General features: G+C 38.0%; 1 protein-coding gene across 13 annotated transcripts in view; it reads left to right on the top strand.

The window, feature by feature from the left end:
- Nucleotides 1-13,205, top strand: part of Camk2d (calcium/calmodulin dependent protein kinase II delta) — a 250,842-nt gene that overhangs the window by 84,610 nt on the left and 153,027 nt on the right. For all 13 annotated transcript variants that reach the window (XM_075981432.1, XM_075981445.1, XM_075981439.1 and 10 more), the window contains exon 3: nt 1,262-1,321. In XM_075981432.1, the coding sequence (XP_075837547.1) occupies nt 1,262-1,321 (60 nt within the window). The remainder of the gene's footprint in view (nt 1-1,261; nt 1,322-13,205) is intronic.

Genomic DNA, 13,205 nt, shown 5'->3' with positions numbered 1-13,205 from the left:
GTTCTTCTCATGAGAGTGGTGGTGATGTTAACAGATTCTACCTTTATGAAGGCCTATAATGAAATATGACATCATTAGGAAGATCTATATTTTAGGAAGAACCACTATTTTCCAATGACAGTGATATCATGTGCTAATATTGTGTACGTCTTCCTAGGTTAAAAACCAAGAACAAAACCAAAAGATTTTAATATATTGGAGTAAAATTTAGTTATATTAGACAATACGTAATGTTGATAGTCCATTAGATTTAAACATTACATTTATAACCTCATTTGATAGGGGTCATAAATTTAATTTGTAAAGTTTCACCTTTCACATGGCACCTAAGTTTTAAAAACAACAACAAAGAAACTACCATATGTTGAGTTTGGGTCTAATATTGAAGAACAATATTCATAGTTATCTGAGACGCCCATTAAATTATGTCCAGTACATGCTTGTAAGGTCAGATGTTGGTCATACACTGAAACACCAACCAAGTGGCACAGCAAACTGAATATCAAAGCTAACATGTTGGTGTGATTCTTCATTTGTTGAACAGAAATCAAAGGGACTCACAAAATTGTAAAGTGGATTCTCTATTTTCATTATTATATTTACCTGAGAAAATGGAATATGTTTCCCATGAAAAATATGGTGAACCAGCAGAGGAGGGTGGAGCTGAGCAACAGATGTGGATTGTTGGGAGTGTTACTGGCAGGGGGAACACCTCACACATAGTGATGTAGCCATGCAACTATACAGAGAACACTTGATCTATGCTCCCCCAGGTGCTCATCAGCATTTAGATGACTGCATCCTATATAAATTTGCTTATTTTGAGTGACTTCAGGTGTAATGAATGCTGGTCATCCCAGCACATGAGAGGCTGAGGCAGGAGGATCTTGAGCTCGAAGTCAGCCTGGAGTAAACCAGCAAATCCCAAACTCCCCCATAGAAAAATAAATGCTAATCAAAATTCAAAGACAGGAGTGTTATTGTTCCGTGCCAGCTCCATCCCGTCCAACATTCCAAGTGTGCATTCTGCTGTGCTCTGTACCTTAGTAAGACACCAAGGCAACACAGGCTACATAACACTAGGTTGCTGCAGTAGGTACTCTTCACCTAAATGCAGCTTCAAATGATCACTGTTTTCAAAAGAAATCAAAAGATGAATAAGAGCAAAGAGCTTCATGCTGTCTGTAAGCTGCCTGTTATGCTGTGACTTACTGTTTTTGGCTTTCTTGTAATTTCTAGTTTCTCTGTCATTTTTCAACAGATCACCAGAAACTGGAAAGGGAAGCTAGAATCTGCCGTCTTTTGAAGCACCCCAATATTGGTGAGGAAATATTTTTAATGTTACTTAAATGCTATATGCTATATACTGTATGAAACTAAAGTAGAAATGTTAATTTTCATAATTAGAATATTTACAACTACTAACAAATAGATTCTAATCTCTTGATCATGGTTACATTTGATCCTTCATAAGTTTATAAATGCATATATATATATTATTGAATCATTCCTTTTGATACAATTTTTGAAGCAAGATTGAAATTTTTTAAAAATATTTCAGTTAATTGCTTCTTTGGGGGAAATAAGCATAACAATGAAATAGATATTGTTTATTTCCTGTTGTACTGAACATTGATTGCACATTATTAGCCAATGAGCATGCTGAGAATAATTTAGTAATGCCTGACTTTACTATTAATATTATTATTAGAAGAATAATAAGTAATGTCGGACTGTAACTTATTCACCTTATTTTAACATGTTTTGAAGTCTGCTCTGTTAGCTTACAGTTTCCCTCTGAAAATCTCTTGAAATAAAAATGATGACCTTTTACCCAGTTAGGAAAGGAATTGTAAAAACAGCCACAACTTGTTAAAATTTGTAGCTATATTTTTTCAAGAATTAGTGATTCTACATAGACAAGCAGTGTAAAAACAAACAAACAAAAACCCCCATCTGTTAAAACCGTTAAAGAGTTTAAAATTGGGAAAGAAGAAATAAAAAGCACAACGAACAATGATACTATTTGGAATCTCAGTTTGTGTGTGAGTGCATTTAAGAGTTGTTCAGCCGCTGCTGGTGAAGGACGGAGAGAAAGAGGCTCAGTTGCTTCTCACTTGCCCTGCCCCACTGAGATTCCAATTCAGAGAAATAAGTGGTCAGGACCATAGCGCTCTCAATAGAGAACCTGAGTAAAGCTCCACTTGAGATGACCTCCTGAGAAGGAGCTAGTCACGTGGCCTGCTGGAACTAGAAGATAGTCATTATAAAGAGAGGGGGAGGGGGTAAATAGTGAAGGGGAGGACCCCAAGGCAGAACCTTGCCCACTGAATTCCACCAGCTTTGTTTTCTAGTTGGAGGAAATAGGAGCGATTGAGTTTTTTTGCTTTATCTTAACTGTTATAATTGCTGGGTCCCTAATTACCTAATCCAACTCTCTTGTATTTGCTTATGTGAAGAACAGTGATTTAGAAACAACACTAGCAACTATCCCAGGGGAGTAATCGACTGCCAACAAACAAGGGATGTTTTAGCCTGAAAGAGGCATCACGGTGGAGCAGGCCTTAATCCCACTCAGGAGTCAGAGGCAGGTGAATTTCTGAGTTCTAAACCAGCATAGGCTGCATAGGGAGACTGACTCAAACCAGCACTAAAGCAAATAAGTTTGAAAGAGCACTTGTGCTGGGGAGAGCGGCGGGGTGCCACCCAGCAGAGCTTCCTGCAGCTGCTGTTCCCTGCTGTCTAGACTGCACCAGGAGGGAGGCCCAGAGGGTCCTTGATTGCCCAGCAGCTGAGATGCTTAACCTCAATCTTATGACTTGCTCTTTTCACTGCCTTGTTTATTATATCATTTAAAATTCTGTTGCATTCTGAAATTTCAAGAAAACAAACGCTGTTCTTAACAGTTGTGAAATTTTTCTTTTTTCATTTCTTTTCCTCTCTCTCTCTTTTTTTTTTTCCTTAGACAGGCTCTCACTGCATGTTCTGAAGCTCACTATGTAGACCAGGCTGGCCTGGAAGTTACAGAAATCCACCTTCTTTTGCTTCTCAGCTTTAGGATTAGAGGCATATTCCACCAAAGAGGCAGGGCTTGAGGACTTAGAGTAAATAAAAGTGTTTTGTTTTTCCCTAAAGAGAAACATTTTAAATGACTTCAAGTCATTTAAAGACACAACTTTTCTTCAGTGCTTTTTAAAACACATGTTTTTTTCTGATCGTAAAAGTAATTTGTAAACTTAGAAATAATGTCAGGAAAAGATACTGATAATTAAATAAGAAACCAGAAAAAAAAACAATTTGTAATATTTGTTCATGTTTCTGACTTTTTATATGAACCTTATGCATGGCTAACTTTCAACCTTCCTCAGTGTGCGTTTTCTTAGATTGTCCTCACATTATAAGAAGTGTCCCACTCAAACAAGGTGTCTGGAGAATAGAGTACTAGGCTAGCAGTGTCCTGGGCTGTCACAAAGGCAGGGAAGCAGTAGTCAAGAGACATAATGTCTCTGCCTCCCAACCTCTCATTTGAGTGTGTAAACAAGCCAACCTCCCGATAATGTCATAGAGATTCCTTATGCTTGCAATTGATGTAAGGTAATTGGATATGTAGAGACTGAGTGGCTCCAGTAACAAAAAAAAAAAAAAAAAGCAGAGACAGATGCAGGGTAGAGATGAAGTATGAAGACAGATTTTACCCAGAACTATTATACTATGGGAAAGAAGTGAGCTGCACAGTCACATGCTAACATGCAGCTTGACTGACTGGATTCTTTTTTTTTATTTTTTTATAAAACAATTTATTTTTCTCCACTCCCCTCCCTTCTTCCCCCCTTCCCTTTTATTCTCTCCCATGATTCCCATGTTCCTAATTTACTCAGCAGATATATTGTCTCTTTCTACTTCCCATGTAGATTTAGGTCTATGTATGTCTCTCTAAGAGTTCTCTTTGTTGTCTAGGTTTTCTGGGGTTGTGAATTGTAGGCTAGTTTTTCCTTGCTTTATGTCTAAAAGCCACTTATAAGTGAGTACATATGATATTTGCCTTTCTGGGTCTGGGTTACCCTCACTCAATATGATGTTTTCTAGAGCCATCCATTTGCCTGCAAATTTCAAGATGTCTTTTTTCCTGCTGTGTAGTACTCCATTGTGTAAATGTACCACATTTTCCTTATCCATTTTTTGGTCGAGGGGCCCTTAGGTTGTTTCCGGGTTCTGGCTATGACAAAGAAAGCTGCTATGAACAGAGTTGAACACATGTCCTAGTAATACGATTGAGCATCCTTTGGATATATACCCAAAAGTGGTATTGCTGGGTCTTGAGGAAGGTTGTTTTCTAATTTTCTGAGAAATCACCATACTGATATCTAAAGTGGCTGTACCATTTTACACTCCCACCAGCAATGTAGGAGTGTTCCCTTTACCCCACATCCTCTCCCTCATGAGCTATCAGTGTTTTTTATCTTGGCTGTTCTTACAGGAGTAAGATGGAATCTCAGAGTTGTTCTGATTTGCATTTCTCTGATGGCTAAGGATTTTGAGCATTTCCTTAAGTGTCTTTTAGCCATTTTAGATTCATCTGTTGAGAGTTCTCTGTTTATATCTGTACCCCATTATTTAAAATTGGGTTGTCTTTTGATGATCAATTTCTTGAGTTTTTCATATATTTTGGAGATCAACCCTCTGTCCTTTATGGAGTTGGTAAAGATCTTTTCCCATTTTATAGACCGTAGGGGAAAAAAGAGCATATTCAACAAATGGTGCTGGCAAAACTGGATATCAACGTGTAGAAGAATGAAAATAGATCCATATCTATCACCATGCACAAAACTCAAGTCCAAATGTACCAAAGAAACAATGAAAAAAAAAAAACCACACTGAACCTCACAGAAGAGAAAGTGGAAAGTACACTTGAATGAATCAGCACAGGAGACCATTTCCTAAATATAACACCAGTAGCCCAGACACTGAGAGAAACAATTAATAAATGGGACCTCCTAAAACTGAGAAGCTTCTGTAATGCAAAGGACACGGTCTACTGACAGGATTCTTTAGTCACAGACAGTCCTAGGAAGGTCATGAGCAGCATCGAGGGCAGTGCCTGTTTGAAAAGAAGAATTTCTCTAGGGTTTGATCAAGGAGAGCATATTTGTCACTGCCTTAAAATGGCTTGTCCCGCAAAATATGACTGTGGTGATCACATTGAAAGTAACATGGAAACAACTGTGGAAGATTCATGAGCGCACCCAGGGAACAGTTCAGGCTGGAGAGACCTTCTCTTGTCAGGAAGAGTGAAGGGAGCAGCCAGAGAAGAAGAGAATGAGTGAGCGGCTGCGTGGGTGTCTGGTCCCATGGGACTGCATATGCTGGCTTAGGGAGCTTGGCTCTCCTTCTAAGTAAGTGCAAGGGGAGGCCAGTAGGCCAGTAGGAGGATTTTAATCTGATTGCCTTTGCCTTCTGTGTGGAAAGCAGATTATAGCCAAGTTCTATATATATAGTCAGAGATCATAGTCTCCAATGTGTTACAATTCCAGCTTTCCAACAACAGGCCAAAGATTATGTAATATAAACTCATTTGTTTGTTTTCAGAAATGAGGACATATTGTTTGAGTCTCTGATATAATAATTCAGTCATAATTCTTAAATGAGTCTGAATTCTCAATGGCCTAAGTCTTCAATGTCCTTCATAAAGAGGCACTGGCGTTTAGAGATGCTAACTCGAGGATTACAAAGATATAGGTGCTTTTGTTCCCTCTTTAAGCAACAACAAAATCGAGGCTGTTTGCTTCATATAAGTTCCTCTGATTATAAGCAAGGCATTAAATAATAAATTTCGGTTCCTAGGTAGGCATGGTGAAGCACACCTGTAACCCGAGTGCTTCGAAGGTGGAGGCAGGAGGATTAGGGGTTCAAGTGTATCTTTAATTACATAGTGTGGTTTAATGCCCTCCTGGGATGCATGACACACTGTCTCAATAACATAAAGAAAACTAGGTCAAATACTGAAGAAAAACATCTAATATAGAGCTGTTTCAAGACATGTTCTGTGTGCACAGGTATCACACAACACATACAGCAGCACATGACGTTCCACTTGCTGACAAGTGTTGACTTAATAGAGAGATGTTCCGCTCCCTACAAAAATGTTTTTAAAGGCCTACTATTGCTAAGTACATTTAGAATCTACATAATCTTCTTTTCCTAAACCGTAAGCCTCAAAGTTTCCTTAAGAATGGTTTAAGCCTACTTTATGTTCTTCAGATAGAGACTGAAGGTTCTAGTAGCTAAGCATATGCAAAGGTCACACACACACAGGGCTCTCATGGGAGCTGTTTGTCCCCCCCCTCCCCCTATCCTGCCTCTGCTGGTGTGAGGTTTCCACTGCAAGCTGATGCTGTGACTCTCCTCCTAGACCTTCCTGGTCTTTACATCATCCCATCCCTCAAGTTCCCACAAGACATTATCAGCAATGGTTTTTGTGCGTGTGTCTTTTTGCTGTTTTAGCAGATCACTGCATCCAACTTGTAAATTCCATTTTTCCATTCTACCCTGCCAGCATTTGTCTTCCAGCATCCTCACGTTCTGTGGAGAACTAGTGCCGCCAGACACTGTGACTATCAAGCCAAAATAATGCTGTCATTACTTAACAAAAGAATAAATAACCATCACTGTGGTATTTATAACTTTGAACCCTTTGGGAAAAAAAGTAACACAGAGAAGGCAAGTGGAGTTGAGTAAATACTGATTGGTCTCCAAGAAAAGGAATAAAAATGATAAAATTCCAGTGGTCCTTTGAGGCAGCACTGAACTTTTTTCTTTTGGATGATGGAAATTCAAAATCTCCAAAAGCAACACTTCCCGGTTTTTCCCGTGTGATCCTTCCTTTGTTATTGGTTATTTTAATATCCAAAGCATTTTATTTACACAGCGGGAATAATTTGTACTGCTGAGCTACTTTCTCTAGTGATTTCTGAGAGAGAAAAGAAGGTCACATATTGCTTAGTATAGAAAGCAAAGCTGACTTCTTTTATGGTTAACTTTTATTTGATTAAATCTCACCTCTTTATCTTGATTATTTGGTGTGAAGGGCAAATTTCCTATTATATATTACCATCTGAAGAATTGATTGTCTTTTCCAATAAATGTGAAAAACAGCAGGAAGAGATTTTTCCCCTTAAAATAAATGTTTTCAAAATTTATTTTTATCCGTATGTTTTATTTGCTCTTCCCTTCTTTCTTCTTGGCTCCCAACTGCTCCATCTCCTTCCCTTTTTTCCCTCCCTCACCTCCTCTCTTCCTCCTTTCTTCTTTCTTTTTCCTTCATTTCCTCCCCTCTTAGTTTCTTCCTTCCTTTTTTCCTCTGTCTTCCCTCTCACCCTTCCTTGTTCATATCATATTGCACCAGCATTACACCCTTTATAATACTTGATTGAAAGTGAAATTCATCATTCTTATGTAGACAATTCAGTAGAAAGGCAATCTGAATAGAAAAGATAAATATTCAATATGATACTTCAAAAGCTATTAAATGGTAATCTGTTAATCTGAATGTGAAGTTACTTGCTTCTTTGTAGATAAAGTTTTTTTTTAATTTTGTATTTTTATAAAAATTCTTGGAAGTGGTAATATCATTTATGCATATCAATATTATTGTGGCACTGCCCCACCAACTTTTCTGTATTATTGACAGAAAATTACCTCTTACAAACTATCACACTAAGATTGGAAAATGGGCTTAATAACCACAAATAAATAGTGTTGTGTTGGAATTCCAAGGAACTTTGCCCCTAGAATTAGTAATATTGTTCCCAGGCACTGATCTAAGGGCAATCTTCTTGTGCATTCTGCCCTTTAGTTCTCATAGCAAACACATGCTGTTGTTGGAGGTCACTTGTTTGTTTCCCAGACTCCCAAAATAATCACACAGAAACTATATTTTTTTTGCAATACTGTTTGGCCAATAGCTTAAGCATATTACTAGCTAGCCCTTACAGCTAGAATTAACACATTTCCATTATTTTATATGTTACCATGAAGCTCATGGCCTACAGGCAAGGTTCCAGCACATCTGTCCCCAGCTGTGACTACATGGTGTCTTTCTTGACTCTACTTTCTTTCTACCTGCATTCCGTTTATAGTTTTTCCTGCCTACCCAAAGCAGTTTCTTTATTAATCAATAGCAAGCACAGCATACAGAGGGGAATCCTACATCAACTTGTCATTATTTTATAGACAAAAAATAGAAACGAAAGCCCTTAGAGATGGCTGAGCTTAACTTTGTCAGGTTGGAATCCACACGCCTGTACTCTAGTTTCACAACTCAGATCTTCCGTGCTCCAAGTTGGTGCTACCCACTGTAGCAGTGTGTGTTAGTCACCCAAATCCACACATCTGTGCTCTAGCGTCACAACTCAAGACTTCCCATGCTCCATGTTGCTACTACCCACTGTGGCATTCGCCCTGTCCTTTCAGACATATAGAAAAGAGTCTTAGGATTTTATGGAAATTGCTTGGACCAGTTCCTTGGCATAGAGAAATTACTGATTTGGGTCTTTATCTTTTGCCAGAGGGAAATACCAGCATTAAATTATTTAAACACTAATGATTAAGACAGATTCTATAGACCCAAGTACACGTCAGTAACATGGGTTAGTATTTTGGTGACACACTTACCTTGTCATTTAGGTGAGCATGATTGACCTGTAATCAATTTTATATGTTGTGCAAGATAGGCTTTTACTTTCTTCTCATTGGTTAGAATAAAATCAATGAGCCATTTAAACGAAACATAAGGAAGCAACTTAGGATAGCAACTGATGTGATGTTGTATAATTTTTTTCAAAATTAATTGCAAACACTGCCATCTTACAATGTGTGGAGGGCGAAGTCAGGATCAGGTTGCTGTGTGATACTGAAAATTAAGTGATGACTAGGAGCACGATGAGTCATGCAAGCACACGAATGTCTTTAAAATAAACCTACTTAAAGCACCTAGAATATTGATTTACTAATTTAAAGGTGTTTATAGTTTTTAAATTGTTATACAAAGTCTTGTGGGGTGCCTAGTCTGGCCTAGACATGCCATCTCCTGAATGCTGGGATTACAAATGTGTGCCACTCTGCCCAGAACATGTTAGAATGTTAAGATAATTTCTGACAGTGTACTTTAGCGTGCAATTATAGCATATTTTTGGGCATTTTGCTAACTGTCATTTATTATGGTAGAGAAGTTTCTGCATTGAGAAAAGTAGCACTAAACTTTTATTGCTAATACATTTAAATATGGGATTTTATTTCTTTAGAAACACTCCATACGTAGACAGCTTTCCCTCTTAATTTGATTCATAGTGCATCATGTAACAAAATCAAATTCAGGTTGAATTAAGTTGCCACGAACTGGTCTCATTTGATATAATGTTACATTTAGCATCTAGCTTTAAGACTGATAGCCTGCGCTGAAGAGAATGGAAACATTCAGAGGAGTGGCTTCATTTCCTCTCTTGAAATATTCCTTCATGTGTTTCACTTAAGTAACATTTTAAACTCATTTTCCATGAATTGACATAAAAGTTGTTTGGTATGCTTATGTATTACATTTAAAACCTTTTGTAATTCATTTTTAAACTTTAGAATTTTAGTAATGAGTTTATTTACTAAATATTTAAAAAGTAGTAAGAAATTTTTAATAGCCTGAAAACCAAAGAATGTGAAAGTTTTGTGAGCATATTATTTTAAAGTATTTGTCTTTCTTCTGTTCTTCTGAGAAAAATAAATGCCTCTTTTGTTGTTCTTTTTACAATTATCTAAGAAATCTTACATTCTTTAAATATTTCCTTTGTAAGCACATCCAAAATTATTGCCTTTGAAGCTTCAGTATTTTGCCTATTTACATGCATTTGTGTGAGACATTTATTTTTTTAAAAAAAGCTTTTATCTTATCTATTTTTATATACATAGAACTGATGAAACAACATTGTATTTTAATTAGCTCTTAAATGTTTCTTAAATTATTTTTAAAATGCAATTTCCCCACTTGTTAATTTGTTTATAATTTATTAGATATCACTAGATGGGTTTTACATACAAATTTGATTTGGGAATTAAAGAAAATTAGATCTGTGTGAGTAATGGTACAAATGCGGCAAAAAGCAAACAGATGAACGTGTATAAATAGTTTCAGAAACTGTCAACTGTTTCCAGTGAATAGAGTTTTGATTGAGTCTGGTAGTTGGCCAATCACTAACTCTTACTGCTAAACTACTGAAAGACCACGAAGATAGAGGGGCATATGCCTTGATCCCAAGCAGAGAGCCAAGAGTTACTTATGCAACTATAATGTAGTAACAATGACATTCTATAAAGAAGCTGTTAATTAGGTGTCTCTGAAGTTGATACAGTCTAAGAATATTAAAGTTGTAAAAGCCCTTATCATTCCCGAGTACAGAGAACTGGAATGATTTTTTTTTTGTTGTCATCCATGATGGTTTATTGGAAGTAATAGTGGAGAAATTCTACCTCCTAAGGGAAAGGATTTGATCTTTAACCTGTAGAAACCGGCGAGTTTACTAAAAATGTAACAATGATCACTTTTTCAGAGGAATGCATTGGTAGTAAAAGACCAAGGTGTTTGGCATCAGGAGAAACTGATACAGAGCACACCACACCACAGAACTGTTCAAACTTCTGGAAATGGGTAGATAACAAATGCATCGAGTCAGATTCTCAGTGTAGATAACGAATGCATCAGTTCAGATTCTTACTGTAGATAATGCATCGAGTCAGATGATTCTCAGTGTAGATAACGAATGCATCTAATCAGATTCTCACCATAGATAACGAATGCATCGAGTCAGATTCTCAGTGTAGACAGTGAATGCAGAAACAGCACCATTCAGTCGTGGCTTAGTATAGTCTCCCTGCTCTTCCATGCCTTTGCAAACTGCGTCTCAAGTTGACATAGTTGTATAAATGTGTATGTTTGCATACTTGTGTTTTATTTCTGTGAGGTAAAATTGCACGGAAATCTAGAGAGCATTAATCTATATTTCCTGAGCCCCCATTACATACAAGAGACAGTGGATGTGGGTAAGTCCATCTGCCTTGTAGTATAATTAGGTTTTAGTACAGACCGTAGTCAGATGAGAAGACTGATTAATAAACAAAACTTTTTATAAAGAGCAATAGCAATATTTTTCTTAGATTACTTTCATTCTGGATATGCTTAAAGCAGACGTTAAAGCAGCTATTTTTAAATTTTAAATAAATATGCTTCTTTTCCAGCCTTCAGGGACGTTGGCCCCTCCACTTTCTCCTTCTTCTGCAGACATTTGACAATGCGGGGAAGAATTTTTTAGTGTCACAACTGGAGTAACCTGATGACATCTTTGGAACATGCTGCAGGGCATCCTTCCCTGCACAAGACAGCATATAATAATCATTAATTATTAGGTCCAAGGCTGCAAAACCTGGACCTCAAAAAAACTGCATCAGTAATAGAAAAACAGCAGACAGTGTATCTTATTGGTGTACCTGCAGAATCATGAATCTTCCTTACATATCTGAAGAATCAGTCAGTAGATCTCTCTCAAGTAAAGGGCACGTCTAGTGAACAGAGTGAACTGGCTCGGAATAATATTCATTCACTAATTAAACTGAAGCATAGGAAGTCCAGTGGAAGGCGAGAGCGAGGGAACACAGCTGGGGACTCACACACTCTGACTCTATTTTTGCAAAACAGTCTAATTACAACCATACCAAGCATGACTCCGACTGTCACATACCAAATGGTGACAGCATTAATTTAAATGAAGTAGAATAATTCAAACTTCTGCCTAATTTTGACATGCCTTCTCCTCAATTCATCTGAGTCAGTGGCTTGTCTCTGCGATGGAACTGAGTGGATCAGCTACCTCAAAAAAAGAAGAAAAACAAAAAGGGCGATGTGAACCTCTATGGGATATTTTTTCTATAAAACAAAAACTATTAAATTTTTTGAGACAGAAAATAGGCACAGTAGTTGAATGCAGTTACTTGCTTTTCCTTAGGGGAGATTTTAGTTTGAAGAGTGAGATGGCAGTGCCCAATTTCATTTTAAAAGATTGTCCTGGCTGCTGAAAGTGTCACCCCAGTCACCCTCTGTCAGAAACTTCCTACAGCACTCCGAACAAGCCAGAGTCCTCAAGGGACGGCAAGACCAAGTCCAGTGAATGGCTGCCCTTCCCCCTAACCATCCTGATATTGCCATCTTTGGTTTTAACTGGTACTCCGCTCCAGTCCCTGTGAAGGGCTTGTGTTTCTTTGGCTATAACTGAGTTCTGTGGCGTGGCGGGGCAGGGCCTAACTCTCTTCCTGAGCATGTTTCTTCCAGGACCTCAGCATCACCTCTCACCTGGCAGGTCTGGGCTGACCCCATCCAGCTGGCAACGAAGGAAGGCTGCTGCTGGTAGCTCAGCTCGCCTCTTAGCCTAGGCGAGCATTCCCAACCAACCTTCTCATTTCCATTCTTTTTCTCAGTCACACTTAGTAGGTTACTGTATAGTTATTCTTGATTGTTTTCCTCCTGGTTGCACATAAATCCCGTGAGGGAGGAATTTGCCTGTGTAGTGTCATCTAAGCGTGGAGTCACTTCACAGGCATGTAGGTAACCAAAAGTTCTATTAATACAGTTTAAGAAGTCACACAAATTTTGATTTATGACATGACCAGTTTATGCAATCACAAGAAAGACTTCTGTTTTTCTTCTGGTTACAGTGAATGCCAGTGGTCTAAGGCTGAGCCACACCTAATAGAAGACTATCTAGTTTGGCCCTTGAAGAAGGATGGGTGGGTGGTTGTCAGCATGCTTCTTTCATAAATCTGTTCTTCATCACTTACTCTTACATTCCAAGAATTGGTCTCTCTTGGCCAGATTCTTGTGCTTTTTGCTGTCTCCTTCACTGTATAGAGAACCTGAGTCCTCTTGTCAGGAGTGTAAATGGTTCCTTGTCTCTTTTATCTGCTGGGCAACTAAAGCTGCTAACTGCTTCCTCATCCTTCAAGGAAGTGATTAGATGATCTCTCAGAAAGCATAACTATAAATTAAAGTTATGGGTTAACCCCCCCCCCCTTCCAGACTGTCTTTGAACTCAGGCTCCAGATTGTTGGGATTATAGCCTGTGCCACCATGCTTGGATGAATATTTCTTAAAGACTTAGCATTTAAATAGACTG

Source organism: Microtus pennsylvanicus, chromosome 7 (assembly GCF_037038515.1).
Source record: "Microtus pennsylvanicus isolate mMicPen1 chromosome 7, mMicPen1.hap1, whole genome shotgun sequence".
In the NCBI taxonomy this organism is placed as follows: Eukaryota; Metazoa; Chordata; class Mammalia; order Rodentia; family Cricetidae; genus Microtus; species Microtus pennsylvanicus.
This window is presented reverse-complemented; position numbering and strand designations above follow the sequence as displayed.